The 21,188-nt window shown below is 32.8% G+C and overlaps 2 protein-coding genes and 1 long non-coding RNA gene across 3 annotated transcripts; 2 read left to right on the top strand and 1 right to left on the bottom strand.

Moving 5' to 3' along the window:
- LOC109707840 lies at window positions 2,860-9,349 on the top strand. The gene is made up of 3 exons (XM_020229367.1): window positions 2,860-3,056; window positions 8,616-8,867; window positions 9,316-9,349. The coding sequence occupies exons 1-3, from the start codon at window positions 3,031-3,033 to the stop codon at window positions 9,347-9,349; spliced, it is 312 nt and encodes a 103-aa protein (XP_020084956.1). The 5' UTR covers window positions 2,860-3,030.
- LOC109708048 lies at window positions 4,109-5,194 on the bottom strand. Its single transcript, XR_002215643.1, has 2 exons — window positions 4,994-5,194; window positions 4,109-4,835 (listed from the first exon to the last, which is right to left on the bottom strand). It is a non-coding gene; the product is annotated as an uncharacterized LOC109708048 (long non-coding RNA).
- On the top strand, window positions 16,664-17,628 carry LOC109707255 (E3 ubiquitin-protein ligase RHA1B-like). Its single transcript, XM_020228401.1, has one exon. The coding sequence runs from the start codon at window positions 16,869-16,871 to the stop codon at window positions 17,316-17,318; it is 450 nt and encodes a 149-aa protein (XP_020083990.1). The 5' UTR covers window positions 16,664-16,868; the 3' UTR covers window positions 17,319-17,628.

The raw sequence follows: 21,188 nt of genomic DNA, 5'->3' as shown, positions 1-21,188 counted from the left end.
TAAATTATGATACAAAATTGAACTCGATAATCAAAATATCTAACATTACTCATGGCTACTAATGTTTGTTTGTAGATATTTTTATTGGTGCACTCGTGTGACTAACCAGATGTGGTGAGCTCAGAGCTTTAAAGAGTAAATGCAAAATGACCTCTCATTTATATGCTTTGTGGAAACAAGAAACTCGAAAGCAACCTATTACTCCATTACAACCATACAAATGAGGCTAACAAATTTATGACTTGGGATGCAATATCGGGATTTAAATAAATTTTGTTTACGCTAGTGTTTGGTTGGGGGTTAAAGGGTGGAATAACCCCTTAACCCCCAACTTATTCCCAAACACATCAAATAAGGGGTGGGGTTAGCTAACCCTACCCCACCCCACTACTCCAACCGGGGTTAGCAAACCCCACCCCAAATGGGCTATTCTGAGATAGCCCATTTGGGGTGGAGTTAGCTAACCCCACCCCACCCCACTATTCAAACCAAACAAAATAATATTTTACCCACTATCCTTCTTATCCCACCTACTCCAACCAAACATTATTTTTCTTAATCCTGGACTAACTCCAATCCCCAACTAAACACAAAATATACTCTAACCCCACCTTAACCCTGAACTTTACCCTATTCCTGGAATAACTAGTTTTTTATTAACCCCGAACCAAACGGTTAATGTTTAGGTTTAAACTCCGAACGACTCATCAGTCTCTATTGCAAAAGTAAACTTATACAACGGGCTAATAAATTAGTGATGTAATTTTATGCCTTTCTATATATATAGCCATTGTAATGTTCTATATGCAATTTCTTTTTTTTCTTTTTTACTTTTTTATATTTGATCCCCTATATATTTAGAAAATCGGTCACCCTCCTCCAAGGTAAAATTCTAGATTCCAAACATTGAACGTGGACGGATTAGACCCAAATGGGGGTACGTGTCAAACACCTAGCTTTTAATTTTAACTTGTTAAGCACAAGAGGAAGAACATATAGTTTTAATTTTTATTGCATAAACTTGGTCACATAATTGTAATGCTTTAGATTTCTCTTAATTTCTTAAGTTGATGAGATGACTAAATCACTGGATCATCAATCGTTCTCTTTCCTTATTGAGGATTTGAGCACATACCTATAATTCTTTTTCTTCTTTTTTTTCCTTTTCATTCGAAGAAGATATATTTCTCAAATTGATCCATCCAATCTGATTGTTGAACATTAACACGGTCCATGAATCCGATTTGTCACTTAAAATGTTGTTGTTGTCAATCCGCTTACCCATATGAGTTAATATTGAGAGTAATTGGTGAACTATGTTTGAAAAGTCGAAACGAAAGCATCGACGGTCGGCGTCTAATCTTAAGAGCCAATCAGACTGAAAGTGATTTTGGGGAAACTTTGTGTGATGATTAGCAGGGCCAGTTCCGATTACCTTTGTTCTTTTTAGTTGACTCTTTCTTCGGTGCTCTACCAGTCAAAAAGAATATCTAAATTTTATTAAAATGAAGTTCCATTCGCATTATTTCTCAAAAAAAAAAGTTCCATTCGCATTTAGTAAACGAAGGATCGAGAAAATCCCACTTGCATATGAATGGAAGAAGATTCTCTCCACCGACGCTTGTCTGAAAGATTGCGACTTAATTACATGAAAGGCGAGAGGAAAATAAATTGGCTACTCACAATTGTTTTTGTTGGGGACCCAACAACAACTTCAAGCAGTTGCTACGGAAAGACATATAGAACGACGTTTCATAGAAGCTAAGGTTTCTTTTTTTCGATGGAATCGCTGAAATTTTGTTCAGACGTTAAATATCCTTTATTTTTAATAAAGTCCATCAGCATTTCACGCATGTCCTAGAGAACTATAGCCTTGCGTGAAAAGGTAATTAATTATCAACCGATCTAGCTATTGGTGATAATATTTTTATTCGAGCAAGTACGGGCTAGTGTTGAAAAATAACGCCCTAACAAACAGGGCAACAACTGGACCACATCTGTTCGAGTGATCAGTAATCAAGTCCGGATCTTAACTCAAGAACTTGGATCGCACCGCTTGACCGTGCTTGGGCTCGATAACAAAGCAATCCACTCTTCTTAAGACATTTGTGATATTTTTATGTATGAACCAACTTATCATGACGACGTTTAATTGTTTTCTTCCGTAGAAAGCTCTATAGGAAGTTCGTAAACTGAAGAAATTGAATCAGTGTGTGATAGCAATCGTTGTGTTTAGTTAGGAATGGACATTGGCATTCTTGTTTTAGAAGATTTTACTTCAATGGATGATTATTCACCTTTTTCTTTTTTGTTGTGGCGGTGAAGGAATAGCTAGCGTGTGTGTATCTTTTGTGCAATGTCAACATAATTTAGCAGCTCTGTCGTTATTAATAATTGAAAACAACTAATTAAATTCATCTGTGTCAATGAAAGGTTTCTAAAATTCTAGCTAACAAGATTGTTAATTTATGCGCGTGGTCCTCGTGTTTTTATTTATGTTCGGGAAAACTCTATTGAGAATGATTGGCACCAGTTGGCAATTGATTTTACACATCTTTTTGAATAATTGTACTCACTTGTCCGCCGAATTTAAATTTTTATGTAGTTGTTCAATTCACATCAACCGACATATATACATGGAAGAGAAAATCTTCTCATTACATGGAGGCTCCAACTTTTGACCACTACTATAAATTATTAGACTATCAGAGGTTTGATACGTTGAAAAATCTTTATGATCTTTTATTAAAATATTTTTTAAAATAATTCGAAAGTTTAATTTCAGTTTTAGAACAGATCCGAGAAAAAAAATAATAATAATAAATAATGTAAATAAAAGAATTAGAAAAGACCTGTGAATCGAAATGTGCAGAACATTGTTTTAAAAGCAAAATTGTTCCTCCACGTGCGAGACTTTCCGGCAATTACTTTCAGCAATACAACGACTACATTCCATCCCTACGCTTTCAAAGTGGCGCAAGACGAACCTAACAAGCTTCAGATTCAGCAAAGAAAGCTCCGCGAAAATCAATGGCGAGAAAGCAAGAAAAGGCGAGGTAAGATTTAACTCTTAGGTATGCTGGGGTTCTTGTTGAACTCATACAACCTTCTCCAATATATATACTTGTTGAACTTACGCAACCTTCTCTAATATATATAACTAGGTTGTTGAAGTTGAACTCACGCAATTTTCTCCAATATATATAACAAAGGCCTTCTCCAATATATATAACCAGGTTGTTGAAGTTGAACTCATGCAATCTTCTCCATTATATATAACAAAGGCGAGAATCTTGCTTCAATGCGTTAATTTCGTGTAGATCAAGATAAGTCTAAAATTATAAAATAAAATAAATCGGGTGTATGGACCGTGCGTGCGCGCGCTTAAATGATAGCATAACTTTCATTTTCTCCCAAATAACTAGGTTGAGAATAAATAGATATATAAATACCAACAACAACTTTTTAGCTTCCAATGTGGGACTAAACCTCGTATATGAAAATTTTAGTTGGGTTTCCAGAAAATGCCCATTAAGTATTAGCCTGCCCAAGAGACTAATAAAGTTTTAAATCACTAAAACCCAATAAAATCTAACATGATATTAGCGGTGAGTTGAACTGTATTTTCCGACTATAAACGTCTCAACTCTAAATGTCTACCATCAATTGCGATCTCTCTGTAAATTTTCAATATATAAGATATCAAAATTTTTCGAATATATCATTTAGGTATCAATATAGTTGCACAAGATATCAAACAAATTTCATTCATTACAAAAGATTTACTGAAAATTATGATTTCTAATTTGTGAAATTTTAGATAGTACATATGGATCATATAAGTTTATAAAATATAGTTTTTTTTAAAAAATCTATGATTTAACTGAATTTGACGAGTACTCTCCCTACAACGAATGCTACTGTGCAAATTCTCGAAAATATTGATATTATAAATTGTTGATATATTGGCATATATATAATATAGATGCTTTAATCGCTTCATTCGTATGACTTGAAAAATAATACATACGTACTTTTCAATCTGTCAATAACATATAGAAGGAAATATTGTTTTGTGTAAATTCAATGTCTTTCTCCTGCCCAATAATTAATTTGGGAGCTACGGCGAGTTCTAATTGTTGAGAATTTCAAAAGTATCCTGATATAAATAGATAATAATCAAATTGTTCTATAAGCAGAAATTTTTTATGCAAGCGAATGTCTTTCTCCTCGTACGTACAAATGTTCTGCTATTTCTCTTGGATAACACACATGCATATTAATTTGTCGATGAAGACGATGAACTTTATATCATCCATTCTTATCTGCGTGAAGCTGTAGCGGTGAAGACGTGATATCTTTGCCGACAGAGCTAGCTAGAGGTGGAAGGTTACGTCGAGATATTCTTTTTTCTACCACGTGGGTGCCTTGAATTTCTTCCGTAGTGGATAGGGGTGCGCGCGAGTCATGTAACGTACGCCAGCACGTTTTCGGGCTTAGCTTAAGGCGAGCACGCGGAAACTTATCGTCTCGGCGTGACGACGACGATGTGATCGGATAACTGCAAGCCGAAGTTTCCACAGCGTCACATGCTGCACATGTCTCTGTTCATTTGTGGTGCGGAGAAATTATTGCCACCGCGCGCGGTGTACGTGTAAGTTCATTTCATGCACCCCGCACGCCCGTGCCAATCTTAGGGCCTGTTTAGCCTAACTATTGAAAAAGTGATTTCTAAAAAAGTAATTTTGGTTTAGAAAAGTGATTTTTGTTAAAAGCTGTAGAGCGTTTGGCTGAGTCTGATAGAAAAGTAATTGTACTGAAGTGATTTTAGAAACCTGTTTGGCAAATCAAGAGAGTAATCAAGAGAGGGAGAGAGATAATCTGGGGCCAGGCGCGGATTAGGGAGAGAAATCAAGAGAGGGAGAGACATAATCTGTATGAAAAAAAAATACTCTTCTTGGAAAAAAAAAAAAAAGAAAAAAGAAGGGAGTACCTTGGAGGTTCGCCGGAGAAGAAATTTGCCGGTAGAAAAGGCGTCGCCGGAGAGGAAAAAGGGAGAGAGATGAAGAAGAGAGGGGAGGAGAGGAGAGTGATTAGATGAAGAAGAGAGGAGAGGAGAGTGATTTTTTTTTTTATTTGGGAGTAGGAGTGGGAGTTGGCTGTGAGAGTAATGGGAGAGTAATGAGAGATATATTATTAATTATAAAAGAATATGATAAAATTGTAATGTTTGTTTAAAGGTAATTTCGGTATTTTAGTAAAAAAAAATTAAGTTGTGAAACAGTTTGTGCGGGAATCTGTACGTTTTGAAAAAACAGGTTTTTTCAGCTTCTGTTTTTGAAGGTTGAAGAATCAGTTTTCAGCTTTTAGGAAACAGAATCAAATTTCTAAATACCTTTACCAAACACTCTAGCTTGGCCTAAAAGTGATTTTCAGCTGAAAATCACTTTGCAATAGCTTGGCCAAACAGGGCTTTAGTACCAAAATTCAACACTTTCACTAAGGGGCGTTTAGATGGAAGAATCTCAAGATTCAACATAATTCAAATTCAATAGTATTTGAATTTTTCTGAGGCATAATTATTTTTTTATTTTTTGTTTTGATATAATTCATATGGCTGGCTTGAATGTTAAATTTAATCATTTTTTTTATTTGTTTTAGTGTAGGTTGATGTCGGTAAAATTAATTTTTTTTAAAATTTATTATTTATTTTGATATAAGTAAATAGATTTCGTTACTTGCTAATTAAATATAGTGGTAAACTTATCCCAACAAAATCTAACATATTGAATAATTAAATTCCCTAAATATATAGTTTTGGTGTAGGTTGATAATGTAACGCCCCCAATAGTCTCACATCGGATGGGATACTGATTCCGATCAGTTTATATGAGGCCTACACGCTAGTAATAATAACTGGGCTTAAGCATTTTGAGCCAGTGGTTGGGCCCAACGAGTTATTATTGCTGGCAGGTCGGGTCGTTGCAAATAACCCGAACCAAATACACCCTAAAAGTAATCTTAGTCCATTGTAAATATTTAATAAATTTTTTAGAAAAGGTGGTGGAACTTAAGTTCGGTACTCTAGAGGGAAAAGTCAAAAATAGGTGAAGTGGATGTCTAATGTAACTTGAGTTATATTATTATTATTTTTATTTATACCAAACAAACATCGGAAGTAATGAAGATTGAGTTTTATTCCTCCACTTGCAGAAGTGGCGCAAATGACAAAAGTCTAATGGTTAGTATCTCATGTTCTAAGTTCGAACTTTAGTTGCGTGCTTTGCATTTCTAATTGCTTTAATTTCTAACAAAATAATGATTGAAATGGATAGCATACTTTCTTTCTCTCAAAATTTTTTTTTTTAAAAAAAGCACTTCTGAATACATATATTCTTATATACTTAGAAGCTCTATATACCAAAATGTCATAAATTTTAATTTTTGAGACTATTTAATTCTTAATAATAGATTTTTATAACTTAATAATTTTTTATATATGAACTTTTTGAATGGTATATATAGCGCGCATATGTTAGACTGAATTTCAACTTTAATATCTCGATCATCAAAAATAAACGAAATAGGTAGCGTGCAACCTATCTCTCTCTTAAAAAAAAAAAAAAAAACTTTATTGAATTTGATAAACGTTAGTTTGTTAACAGTGATAGAAGTTGCTAAATTTCCGTCAACTATAATGTTATTTTTTTTTATCATACTATTCTATAATTATTGATTATAATATATGTTATTTTCCTAATTAACCTATACTTATTACAATGAGGTGATAAGTTCATGCATGTGCACGCAGCAATGGACATTCCCTCCGAGCTAAACCGGTCAAGTCACGGTAATTGGAATGTCAACATCATACGCAGGAAAACAGCGTGGAGACACATCCGCATTTAGCACATAAAAAATAGCATCGGGAAGCTCTAATTATTTATTTTGACTTGTGAAAAGCGAAGTCAACTTTATAAAATAAGTTGCGTGTGAGTGTCTCTTTCAATCATTACAGACTCTGAATCTTAATCCATATTATTATTAATAAAATTAATTATATTTTTTTTAATAAATATAATAATATTTTTTATAATAATACTGGGACGACAGATAATTTTTAAAAAATTATTTGATTGATTGAAAGCACTGTATTATTAATATAACTTATCACATTCTAAAATTTTTTCTGAATCTGGGTTTCCGCTATCAAGTCCATTTCTTGTCATTTTTTTCACTCGGCAGGTAAGAGAAAAGAGGGACCGGATACAATGAAGCTACATGTATATTCGAGCTCCACTTAATAGGGGGGGAAAAAAGAAAAAAAAGAGAAGAGTTTTTATGCAAGCATCCACAGTTTTGATAATATTTTTAAATAAAAATACAGAATATTTTTCAATAAATATTTATTTTTATTTTACCCTTCTGTTTTATAAAAAAAAATAATTCATCCACTTGGAATTTAGAATTATAGTATTTACATATATCAATATTATTATAATTTCATCAATATTCTGTTTATAAATTATATTGTATAACCAATAAGTATGTAGGCATACTCATCCTTAAAAACTATGGAAGTGCTTAAAAATTTTCTATTTTATCTCGCATTAGATAACTTTTTTAAAATGATTACTGTCTATTTACTACTTTTAACTTTCAATTTTTCGCCATTATTAAAGCTAATATGAGTACATTAATAATTATCCGATTATACTACAGAATTCATGTACGGAATAATGAATAACAATACCGAGTTTAGTCCTACAACATTGAATTTTAAGAGAACAAAATTGAGGCTTTAAAAGATAAGGGCAGTAAACTTAAAAAGCAAATATTTATAAGGTTTTTGGATTTTATTCTATTTTATTTAGGTAAATTTCAAACATTACCTTCTAAAACTTTAAGAGATCATGCATACCCTTTCAAAATTTAAAATATCATTCCTATCCTTCTAAACATATAAATCTAATATTCATACCGACGGACATTAATGCAAGTTGTAAGAGGCTTGATGGAATTGATTTATGAGGTACCAACTTTGAATCCTAGTTGTTTCATATTTTTAATAAAATTATTTCTAAAAATAAACGAAATCAATAGCATGATATTATTTTTTCAAAAAAAAAAAAATTTGTCATTCATATCTCTCTAAACCTATAAATCTACCACAAATGCTGCTCTAAACCCCAAACACAAAGCCAAAACTCTAAATCTTTAATGCTTATATAAGGGAACTAATGATATTTTATAATTTGAAGGAGTATTTAGGAAATTAATTACAACCTTTCGGAGGGTTTTAAAGAAATTAATACTTTTTCTTTTGTTGGCAAGTCTCTATACCCATATTACCCCTACAACATTATTATCCGAAGAATGTGTTTCATTAATTTTTTTAATTGCATACACGTCTCTCTCTCTGCAAATATGGTGAATTGTAGATATATTTCTGCAAAGCTTAATTTTTATAAGTTATTCCTGCAAAAGTACTAATTTATTCAGAATATCCCTCTGGTTAGGATCTGCTAAAGAGCTGTTAATTTTTTAATAGTAGAGTTGTAAAATGATAATTTTGCCCTTGCCTTCTTCATCTTCCTCTTCCTCTTCCTCTTCAGGCTGTGGGAACGGACGGCGGCGGTGGCGACCTTGTGGAGCTTGTCGGGGTTGCGGCCAACGAGGACGAGGAAGGGGCGGAAGGCTAAGGCGCGGCCGATGCCGTCGGAGGCGCTCGTGATGACGACCCATGCGGGCACCACGATGGCGACGACGATCGGATCATCGACGACAATGACAACGAAGGAGGAGAAAAAAAAGGAGAAAAAGGAAGATATGGAGAAGAAGAGAAAGAAGAAAAAGCAGGAGAGGAAGTGGAAGAGGAAGAGAAAGAAGAAGAAGGGAAAAATTATCAATTCACATTATTAATTAATCATGGTTAAGTATTTTAACTGTAGTTAACAAAATTTCTCTAACGTACCCTAACGGTAGAGACATATCTGAATACTTTAGAATTTTTGCAGGAATAATTTATGAAAGCTGAGCTTGCAGGAATATATCTGTAATTCATCATGTTTGCAAGGACGTATATGCAATTAACTTTTTTTTAAAAGTTTATCTTTTTTTTAGAGAGGGAGAAAGATAATATGTTAACTATTTTGTTTATTTTTAAAAAAAAATAAACTTAGCTAAAGATGAAAAATAATTAAATTTTGAATTTGAAATCTCAAATCTCAATTACCAAATTTTTTACCTCATGCGCTAAAGACCGTCAGTGTTTATCCAAGTATTTTTACTAGTTTAGTTTTAGTTATCGTGCAGATTCCATGTCTATCAACTTGGGAAGTGGACATAGCGAATAATTGGGCCATACAATATAATGTTCAACAGTTCTTCTAGAAAAAACATCCAAAATTCATGTATCACATAATTGCACTTGCTTATGCTCCATTGGATATTTTTATTTCGCGGTGGTACCAAGTACCCGATGCATCCATCAATCAGGCATATTAATTATTTGCGTACTAACCAATTCATACGGCGACTTATTGTTCAACATTCTATGTATGCCGTAAATAATAATTTTTTTTTCCCTGTGTCTTGAAGTACATTAATGATCCTCATTAATAGATTTTAATGAATATATATATATATATATATATATATATATATATATATATATATATATATATGCGTAAAAAAAATTCCTTTCAAATTTAGAAAAAAAAAATGCTAGTAGATTATGGGAATATTAATCCTACGGCATTAAAAGATCAATTAAAGTGAGGGTATGTAGTGGCTCAAATTTCAAACATGGCGAATTAGGTGGATGCAATGTTTGAAGAAACTGAGTTACCGACAATATAATTTGTTGAAAAAATTGATTAATCGACAACACTTTAACGTATAATAAGTGGCGTCTACCGGATGACTTATCCGACCTTCGGTGGAAGGGATTCAATTGTCAAACTTATTATGGTGACACGAGTGTGATAGATGCGATTAATGCAGATTAGAAATCTTAAGTGCTTATTTTCTTTCCATATGACAAGGAATTAAACCATGTAATGTTCTCTATGTTAACATAAATTTGAATTGTCATTGTTGATGTCATGATATGCGTCTATCATGGTTTGTAAAATCTCCATTTATATAGAACTAGCGAACACTGTGTAAGTGCTTAGCATCGATTCATAACTCAATACATTACAATTTGCATATTTGTTGTATTTCATAAACAAGAAATCGCCTGTTAATTATACCAATTACACAATTTGGTTGACAAAAAACAAAAAGGCCAATAGTATTTTTTTACTCATTTATTTCTCTGAAAGGAGCAACATTTCGCATCGGATTGTAGTGCATTATAATCTATCCAACGAGAGTAGAGAATCAGTACGTTTATATCGAATGGCATTGTAATCATATTTGGAAGAGACAAAAAAGGCAATAGTAGTACTAAGATGCTAAAAAAATCCCAATTCCTGTATGAGAAATCAGAACAATCTGGATTATTTTTCTGTCTAGCTTTGAGTACGACTACCGCAGAAGAATATAAAATGTCATATATCAACCATTTGTTCACTGAATATACATTGAGACCTGCTCTCAGAATGCTAATCACTATCGTAAATTGTTACGTCAGATATTTGCGAATCCAATGTTAAAGTGTATATGTATAATTTGAAGGAATCATTCGAGCTTAATAATAGTCTAATGTAGTGGTGCTTGAATCTTGTAGAGGCTCTATTTGAAAAACAGATAAAATCATGTCTGAGTTTTCTGAAATTAATTAGAGGTGTTGATGGGCTAAGCTGGGTCCGGGCCAGAGTTTTTCCAACGTTGTAATATTCTGGATCGAGCCGGGCCAAGTAATGTCGAGCCCAACCAATACTTCAGAAACTGGCTCAGATTGGGTTTGGGCTAAGAATATGAAATGGGCGGGACCACTTGTGGAACGGCACAGCACGGCCCATAGAACCCTCTTAGTTTGGCGCTTTTCAATCTCCGAAAAGTTTATTTGTTCTACAACTTGTGTTGTCTATCTGAAGCATGCCATTAAGGGTGTGTTTGGTTCGCGCTATCTTTTAAAGATTCATAGTAATCTAATGGGAATAAAAAAATATGATGGTGTTTGGCTAAACGCACTAAGTAATCTAGTTGGTAATATTGGATTCACTTGGGAATAAGATTCGCCCCAAAGTACTAATCTCATTCTCTTGAGGGGAAGGTCGGTATTCTCATATTAATGGATTGGGGTAATCATAATATGTCTAATCTCTTTCTTTCTTCCTACCCGCCGGCTAATTGATATTATTTTTTTTTACACTCTAACCTTATCTCTCTCTAAATTTATTTTTCTCTCTAAAATTTAATTTTTTTTTCTCTCTAAACTAAGCTTTCTCTCTCTCTCTTTCTAAAATTTCAACTCTCTCACTCTCTCTAATTTCGACTATATTTTTCTTTCTATGTTTTTAATTATGCTCTCTCTCTAACTTATACTCTCTCTCCCTTTTTTCTAAAAAGATGCTGAAACTTTTGATAACATTATTTAAAATTAAATTAATTAATTAATTAATTAATTATATATTTTTTGTAATATTAAATAACATGGCTAATTAATATTATCGTGCGAACCAAACACAGGAATTTTACATTCTTAGTAATAGGATGAATAGGAATAAGATTCTCGGATATCTTTTATTCTTAGTAATCTTTCATAATACGAACCAAACGCACCCTAAAAATCATCTGAAGCATGCCATTAAGATTTTTAGTTCTCTAACCGTAGATGCCTTCAATGTAACATTCGAAGAGCTGATAAATTCAAAATTTCTGCTGTGGTAAAAAATTGAAATGCGATTCCAAATCTCTAAAGCAGAAGCTTAATTACGGTGATTCCACCATTGCCGTCGAGAAACGCTGTTCAGATGACGGCGCTTAACTTAATAGTAGTACTATAAACTACAGTGCGGCCAAATAGCCTCTATCAGATATTGCCAATGTCACTGTTCCTTGCCCTCCCCGGACTCGGCCGACAATTACGCACGTGTGAGTTAAAGGGGGCCATTTCTTCCCTCCTAGGCCTCAGCCTACAATCTGGCATGTGTCCATTGGACGGCAACCCCGTTCGCAAAGACGTGGCACTGGCACGTGCCGCCTCATACCCAATCTTCAACCTATATTGCATTAATCTCCCATCCTTTTCTTTCATTTTACAACCCTTATCAAACTCTCTCCTTCGAAGGCCCATCCGAGCTGCACCCAGATTTTTTAGAATAATAATAACAATAATAATAATAATAATAAAGAGAGATTAATGAAAGGACTTAAAACCAACTCTAAAAAGATGTTGTCAAGAGATTGATCAGGTAAAATAGTTTTAACTCAAATATTCAAGAGTAGGTTTGATAAGTAATTTTTATAAGAACGTTTGCAAAATGCTAGCAAGTTTGAACCAATCATACCTAATATAGTTGGTTAAGAGATTAATTAATAGTTCATATTAGAGGCCTGCCCTAGTTATTTTATATTTCTAGCTGAATAAAGTAAATAACTTGCTCCCTTCTTCTCTCAAAAAAAAAAAAAAAAAACAAGTAGGTTAAATCAGAACCTAATGAACTCGGGACTCAGATTAGAGAGCGACAGATAGAGGGATCTATAATATATTACAAAGAACTTGTTAGGCAGAAGTGTCTTTTTTTTCACATATTAATGTTAAACAAGATCGTAGATACGAGATTTTCTGTGAGAAAAAAATATATAGCATGACATGTTCTCAAATCTTTTTTCATATCTTTTCTTATCTTTAACTCTAAATCTTTCACTAAATTCTTTTGTATTTCACTCTTTATTCTGACTCTCTTTTTATTTTTTAATTTTTTAGTACGTAATTGTCTCTGCATAAAATAGCAAGTACCTAGGTCCTGTTGGGGTCCCTGGATAAACCATTTGAACCACATACTTGGATGCTATTATGAAGCCTAATTATCAAAACTAGTAGGTCCCAAAGTTGATCTTAGTTGGCTCAATATTTTTCCCCACAATCCACAAAACACCATGCATGATGCATGAATTACTACAACTTGTCATGAAAAAATTGGCTCAGTAGTTGACCTCCGCAATAATATTGGTATCCGGGGTAAACTAAACCAAATAAACTAGATTTAAGACCGATAAATATTTTTTGGCGGCTCCAAATAGTTAACTACTGAGGATTGAGGATTAAAAGTGACATATCAACTGTACTTTAAAGAGAAACTAAAAAGTTTTTATATTGACAAAGATTATCAATGACAAAAGGACTAACTTTATTTTCACTATTTTCTAAAAAAAATGTCCTCACCATTTTCATAATACAAGAAGACTAACTTTATTTTCACTTTTTTCTAAAAAAACTTTCCCCTCCATTTTCATAGTACAAGAGGACTAACTTTATTTTCACTTTTTTCTAAAAAAAAATTTCCCCTCCATTTTCATAATACAAGAGGGCTCTGTTTCCGTGATCTATGAGCTGAGCAATTTACTGGAAAACACCATCACTTTTATTTTTAATGCATTTGATGTCACACATCTTCGCGGGAGATGTAGTGAACACTTCATTATTTGGTAAGTTTTCAGTATATTCACCCTCACATATAATTGCCGCGAGCTTAAATAATGATATACTGTAATAGCTGGTAAGTTTTCAGTATATTCTCTCTCTCTCTCTCTCTCTCTCTCTCTCTCTTGAAAAATCAAAATTATCTATTTAGTTAGAATAGAATTTAGCCTTGCTCATACAGCAGTTTCGGTATAATTATAAATACAATATAGTTATAGTCATAGGCAGTTAAAAATATAATAGTTATAGCTATATATATTTTATTTGGCTGAATATAATAGAAACAAATTTGTTTGACTGCGCGGGCTTAAAATTATATTTATAAATTTAACATTTGTTACGAGAAATTTCGGCTGTCCGACTATTATAGTTGGTTAGGATCTTGATTTTTTCGGAGATTCAACCAAAATTATTGCGAGTCTATTTCCATTTTAGATTCCATAACAACAACAAAATCAATTATTTAGGCGATTTCAAAATAATGGCAGTTTTTCATTTCACAGATAAATTAAAGTATTTTAGTTTTTCAATTCCAGTCAAGTGCAGTAGTAGAAGTAAATCTGATCCATATAGTGGTAAACGCTAATTAAGCGCAGGGGTCTCCTACTTATGAAATTTTTGTACAGAGATGCTTACGTGTCAGTCGCATGTCGCGCGGTACGATTTTCACGTGTGAAGAGCAATCTATTGGTCGGTTGGGCCGGGCCACGTCGACGTACGCCTCGAAGAATCTGTAGTCGGCATTCAGGTAGAAGCGCCCTTCACGTCGCTTGTGATGGTGTCGCCACCGACTTTGACGACGACGTCTATCCATCTACGCAGCGTCGTCGCAGGCCGGGCTGATGTGGACAACAAACTAAACCGATGTTACGTACACTAGCTCGAAGCTAATAAAAGAATTATTCTTTTTTTCTCAGAAATTAGAGCTAGTAGTAGTAAATCGAAAATGTTATTAATTTATTCAGAATTTAATTAGCGGCTGGTTCAACTAGTTATTCATCTGTTATTCTGATCCAATTTCGCTGGCTTTTTATCAGGCCGGTCTAATCAATTTAATTAGTAGACTGGTTCAAAATTTGCTAAGAATAATTTTGTTGCTTAGCAGAAACAAGATGGAATTAGTGGAGCGGCGAACGGTTCAAAACATTATTGTGGTTAGAGCTTTGGAGGACGCCTTATCTCATGGAACGATTTTTACTGGGGCAAAAATTAAAAAGGCTAGGTAATTAAGCCTATGATAATTAACCTAAGGGTGTGATTAAAAAAAAGAAAATCAATTATCACAATAAATTAAGTAGCACAAATTGTAAATGAGCACGTAGAGTGCTCTATTAATTTGTCTTTTGCTATAGTCAAGTTAGGATTTGACATTTAATTAATAATACATTGGAGGGGTAATTGATCATAAGTAGTTATAATATTAAGAGAAATGGTACAGACAAACTCAAAAAGAATTATAACCGACCGTCCCTAGCGCAAATAGCAAAGGACTCGGTGGTTAGTATCTGAGATTCCAAATTCGAATTCTAATTGATTCACATTTTCAGCAAAATTTATTTCTAAATGAAATAAACGATGCAGGTAGTATACTAGCTATCTCTTAAAAAAAAAATTATAGAATCAAAATTTTTGATCCAAGAGTTGTAATCCTTTCTCTTGAAATTTAAAATATTGTACTTATGTTTTAGTAATAAAAAAATACAATTAGTAAGAAAATATAAATTATTGAATGATAAAATTGTAAAATTATAATTAATTTTTGGTTGCCGGTCTAGCTCATCAAGACAAGTACATAGTACAAATAATATAAAGTCTCACGCAAATAAATAAAAAAGTTACTGTTGCGAATAGATCATCTTTAGAGCGCATTCGAAATATTCTCATTCTTTCAAAATCTTTATAATCGTCGGCGTACTTACTGGAACTAAAATATTGGTACTAAAATTAATTTGAACATAAGCTTTTATTTTAAGAGAATTGTATATTGGTACTAAAATATTGAACATGGGCAGCTAACGATCGATTGGTGATGCAGGATTGAATAGTTAAATTAATAATAGCTATTATCTTTAATTTTTCTCATTTTAAACAAAATAATCATAAATAAATGAATAGCTAGGCATCCGGATGTTGAACCTACGACTACATTGACACAGGATCAAACTTTGAATCGGAGGAGAACGATAGAGGAATTAATCCACGCACGTTTGGCCCCAACTAATTAAAAGGGAGAAAAAAAAAAAAGTTACTGCACATATCAAATCCTATCTATCAGATACTTTAATTTACGTGCCAAATTAAATTTCCTCCTATACTTATGACTTGGGCAAGTGGAATCTTGTACAAGTTCAAAACGTGTCCCACAATTATAAGTTCGTTCGGCGTAATGTTGAAGGGGTCACTCATTATATATGCATGTATGCGTGTGGCTGCTTCATATGATCTCTTGCGTTCCTCTACCAGTTTGATCAAGTCCAACAAATTAAATAGCAAAGGCAGTATCAAAGTTAATAGATTCAAGATTTAAACATGGGATTATTAAATGCGTTTGAAAATTAGAAAAAACTTTTCAGAGTTCGGTGGAATTCGAACTAATTACCCATGCATGGCTATGAAATTATGTAAAATATGCATTCATCTCTATAAATTAAGTCGTCCAAAAATAGTATATTTTAATTATTTTACATTCAACATATTATATATATGTACCGTATTTATGTGATAATGTATAATGTATAAATTTTTGCGGGGCTAGATTACTATCTGTTTAATATTTAATCCTTAGATTCTGATGGTTTATTATTCAGTGGGGATACTATTATGAATCCAAAGTTAAGAAATTAAATAGTAAATACTTTTATTAGATGCACTAGTATAACTAATTTATCTAATTTTCGCCGTGCACATACATATTTATAATAACTGTAGCATTAATTACTACCCGTTTATCAAAAATCCAATTAAATCAGTTCGGTCAAAGGATGATGGCGGGGGAGATAGCAATTAATTAAAAACCATGGACCTTCAAAGACCAGAAGCCGCCCAAAACTCTCAGAAACCGGCACGTGCTTTCTCAACGACCTCTCTTGCATTTCCCCATTGCATGCTACACAAGTCTACATAACATAACATAACATATATATAAACCCCTCTCCACCCACACCCCTTCTTAATTCCTCACCAATTCAAACTATCTATAATTCTCGATCCTTATTCTCATAGATAGATATATATATACATATATATATTTACATATCTCTCATAATTCCTCATGGGAATCCCTTTAGTGTGCATCTGTATGGCCGTTCCCCGGCCCTTGCTTCTCTTCGTCAAATTCGTCGACCGCGTACGGCACACCGTCCTCGTCCTCCTCTCCTTCTTCGGGCTCTACCGCTCCCCTCCGCCGCAACTGCGCCTCCTCTCCGGCGCACCGGAGGCCCCCGCGCCTTCGTTCGTCAAAGACCGCCTCCCCGTAGTGAAATTCGCGAGCTCCGTCGACGGTCAGCGGTGCGTGTTCTGCTTGGAACGTTTGCGGTGCGGCGACGAAGTTAGGGAGCTGGCGAACTGCCGACATGCATTCCACCGGTGCTGCGTTGACCGATGGATCGACGTGGGCCAGGTGACGTGCCCGTTATGTCGGTCGGAGCTGTTGCCGCCGGCGAAGGCCGGGAGAGGAGGGGGTTGGGGTTGGGTTGTGGAGGTTTTGGGACGATTTTGGTAAAGCGTTTTGCACGGTTGGAGATTATGACAACCAACCCACCCCATTTTATTTTCATTAATTGTTGGGATAAGGATTCGGGTCCGATCGATTGGGTCCGTTGAGTGCCGTTGTGACCGGGGCGGGTGACCTTACTTTAGTGAGATTATATATATACACGCATGCAAGTTAGTTAATTTGTAGCTGATAATTTGTTGGCGGATTAATTATATGTAAACATTCTGTAAATTAAATTTACGTGCGTAGTTCGTTTGGCTTTAATTTTTTTTTTTATTTTCTTTGTTATTGAAAGAGCTAGTTTGGCACTGTCTTACTACTTTGTTTATTTTATTTATCTAAAAAGGAGGCATTTTCTTTCAAATTTGATGCATGATTAAAAAATAGAAATAAAAAAAAACAAGAAACAAGTAACGTCTTTTGTAAGAATTGCATCTAGCATACAGAATGTATTAGCTGACGGAAGTACAACTTTAGGACGTGACAAGTCAAATTATTAAAATCAAATCAAAAAATATTCGGCAAATAAAAATAAAATTTGTGGGAAAAAAAAGGTTTATATATATATATGTATTAATCTTATATTTTTTTTGAGAGAGAAAGATAGCATATTATTCACTTCGTTTATTTTATTTAAAAATAAATTTAGCTGAAAATATAAATTAATTAGAATTTAAATTTGGATCTCAAATATCAATCATCAAATTTTTTTGTCACTTGCGCTAGAAACTGACGGTAAACTTACATATTTTTTACAGAAGCGTCATGACAAGTTCGCTGCTTTTTCGTGACATGCAACATTCCGGGATTCCGCACGAAAAAGATGAAGGAAAAATAAGGGCCACGTTTCGCTACAACTCTAAAATATATGCTTCTACCCCTGATACTTCGTTAATTGTGCGAAAGAGCTTCTACACAGTCCAAGAATTAGAAAAGTGAAAGCCGGTGGATCTTTTAAAATATTTATATTATAAATTATCAACAAATTAATAAATTTATTAATAATTTTAGATATGCGTATGAATTAATTAAAATAAACAAATAACGTCTTTTATAAGAATTGCACCGAGCATACACAATGTATTAGTAGACGAAAGTACAACTTTCGGATGTGACAAGTCAAATTATTAAAATCAAATCAAAAAATATTGGGCAAATAAAAAACAAAAATTGGTGGGAAAAAAAGTTTATATATGTATTAATCTTACATATTTCTTACAAAAGCTTCATGACAAGTTCGCTGCTTTTTCGTGGCACGCAACATTCCGGGATTCCGCACGAAAAAGATAAAGGAAAAAAAAGACCACGTTTTGCTACAATTCTAAAATATATATTTCTACCCCTGATACTTCGTTAATTGTGCGAAGGAGCTTCCACACAATCCGAGAATTGGAAAAGTGAAAGCCGGTGGATCTTTTAAAATATTTATATTATAGATTATCAAGAAATTATAAATTTGTTAATAATTTTCGATATGTGTATGAAGTAAATTTGTTAATAATTTTCGATATGTGTATGAATTAATTAAACTTGTTTATATCATCAATGATGGTACAGAAATAATAAATAAAAACAAAGCACTGGCCGAATGAGTGAAAAAAAAGGGGGAGATCCAGATATTGACCAAATCACATAAAGCTAAAGGTTTATTTAGGTCCCTGTAAAAATGACCCGAAAATAATTTTCGGTTCAAAAAACTATATTCGATCGCGGTTCTTGAGTCCATCGCCACTTTATCTAGAGTGGTCGTGGACCACTTTGTTTCTTTCCTTTTTTTTTTTCTGAACCGGCTATACACCATATAAAATATTATATATCATATTATATTATAAATATATAACATAATATAATATTATTTTTAACATATAATTTTTAATAAAAAGAAATAGAAAATAAATGTTTATATTTATATAATCTAATATAAAAATATTCACTATAAAATATTTTATTTACAAATTTCTACAGTACAATATATTATATATAAATTATATCCAGTATAATGATATGTCATATATAACACTAATTTATATATAAAATTATAGTAAATGTTAGAAATTTAAAAAATCCAAATGAAAGAAAAGAAAATTAGCTTTTAACATACCTTTTCTCGATCGGAAAAAAAGAAAACTAGTTTTCAGTTATAGTTATTTGGTTGAATGGTCGAAAAGAAAAAGTATATTTTATTATTATTATTATTATTATGTATTTTATATATTATTTATTTATAATTTATGTTAATTATTAGGCTATATATATTATTATTATAATTTATATTTATTAATTAAATATATTAAAATTATATAATATGATAAATTGATAAGTATTTAATATAATATATGTAATAGTCGGTATATAATACTATATAAAAATAAATAATTTTTATAAATAAAAATATAAAATTAGTTTTTCTTTATTGTTGTTTGGTTGAAAGAAAAAAAAAGAAAAATTTATAAATAAAAATTATTATATATATTTTTTCTTATGATATATATATTATTTATATATAATAATTATCATATTACATATATTAGTATTATAATTTATATTTATAAACAAAATATATTTAAAATATATTATACATTAATTATGTAATATAATATATAATAGTATATATTTACTACTATAAAATAAATTTATTATGCGTTTAATAAATAAATTTATATTATAAAATATTATATAATAAATTATATCTATATAATAAATTTTTTTTTTTAAAATATATATTTATATATAATATGGTATATAATTCTAATATAATAAGAAAAGAATGGGAAGAGAGAGGTCCCACTCTCAGGTCCACCGAGGGGGGTGTTGCCTCGTGGTTACGCACGGCTTCGCCCCCCCCCCCCCAAACTCTGCGAGTTTTGGAGCGTAAGTTTTGTTTCACGGCTCGTTCGAGCGAAAAAACGAAAATGCCCATTTTCCTCAACTGTTTGTAAAAAATAATTTTCGGAGAAAATTTTTTTATGGGCCAAACAAACCCGAAATTGTTAGTTTTTCCACGCGAAATTTTCTTTTTCAAAGATAGTTTACGACGAAACAAACGCACCCAAGAGGGTGGTTTGGTTATCTGTTTAAAAGTAACACCGAAAACTTAATTTTCAGTTGAAACTATTTTTACTAAATGTTGGTTCTATGTAATTTTTTTTGCGAAAAACCCTTTTTACGAATAAGTGAAGAATTGGGTTTTTGTTAAATGAAAAGCTACAGAAAAATGGCGGGACTCAAATAGGCCTTTTGCACGGGTCCACGACAGGTTAGCCCACCTCGTGACGCACCTACGAGAAAGAGTAGTGGACGACGCCACAGTAAATTGGCGGGCTGCATATGTGCCTTTTGCTGCGTCCCAGAGGTGAGGGGCTTCCCACCTCTTGGACTTCTGTGAGAAGAGAGAGAGGCGAGTGTGTGAGTAGTGAAACCTCTCTCTCCACCTCTTTAAATTTTATATATAATTATATAGAGTTGAGCTAGAATGCCCTATCTGATAGTCAAACGATTCGTTGACAACTCTTTGTTTCGATGATAGAGCCTCCCTAATTATTGAACGATCGCATCCGTTGAACATGATCTATTTATCACTTAGTGTTTAGAAACCATCAATTGTTCAAAGTCGTTTCGACATCATTTGCCCCTAATGATTTATCAAAGGGTTTCAAAATGTAAATTTTAATCGATAGAACGCGTTTCTCGCTAAGCGGCTAAAAGGATATCAAGAATCAATTGAATTTTTTTTGTTCAAGATAAATTTTTAAACTTATTAAAACAAGATCTATCAACTCTTGATTTTGACTAAACAATGATCCTATCATTGAATTTTTTTAAAAAAAATAATACAAGAATATTCATTCTTTTCGTCGTTCATTTGTTTTTGGTGTC

This window comes from Ananas comosus, linkage group 3 (assembly GCF_001540865.1).
Source record: "Ananas comosus cultivar F153 linkage group 3, ASM154086v1, whole genome shotgun sequence".
Classification (NCBI taxonomy): domain Eukaryota; kingdom Viridiplantae; phylum Streptophyta; class Magnoliopsida; order Poales; family Bromeliaceae; genus Ananas; species Ananas comosus.
The sequence above is the reverse complement of the archived record's forward strand: the minus strand, read 5'-3'. Positions and strand labels throughout refer to the sequence as shown.

Coding starts and splice junctions, on each gene's coding strand:
- LOC109707840 (XM_020229367.1), top strand. CDS start 3,031: ATGGCGAGAAAGCAAGAAAAGGCGAG. Junction 3,057..8,615: donor AGAAAGCAAGAAAAGGCGAG/GTAAGATTTAAC, acceptor CTTCCTCTTCAG/GCTGTGGGAACGGACGGCGG. Junction 8,868..9,315: donor AAGAAAAAGCAGGAGAGGAA/GTGGAAGAGGAA, acceptor GTTATCGTGCAG/ATTCCATGTCTATCAACTTG.
- LOC109707255 (XM_020228401.1), top strand. CDS start 16,869: ATGGGAATCCCTTTAGTGTGCATCTGTATGGCCGTTCCCCGGCCCTTG.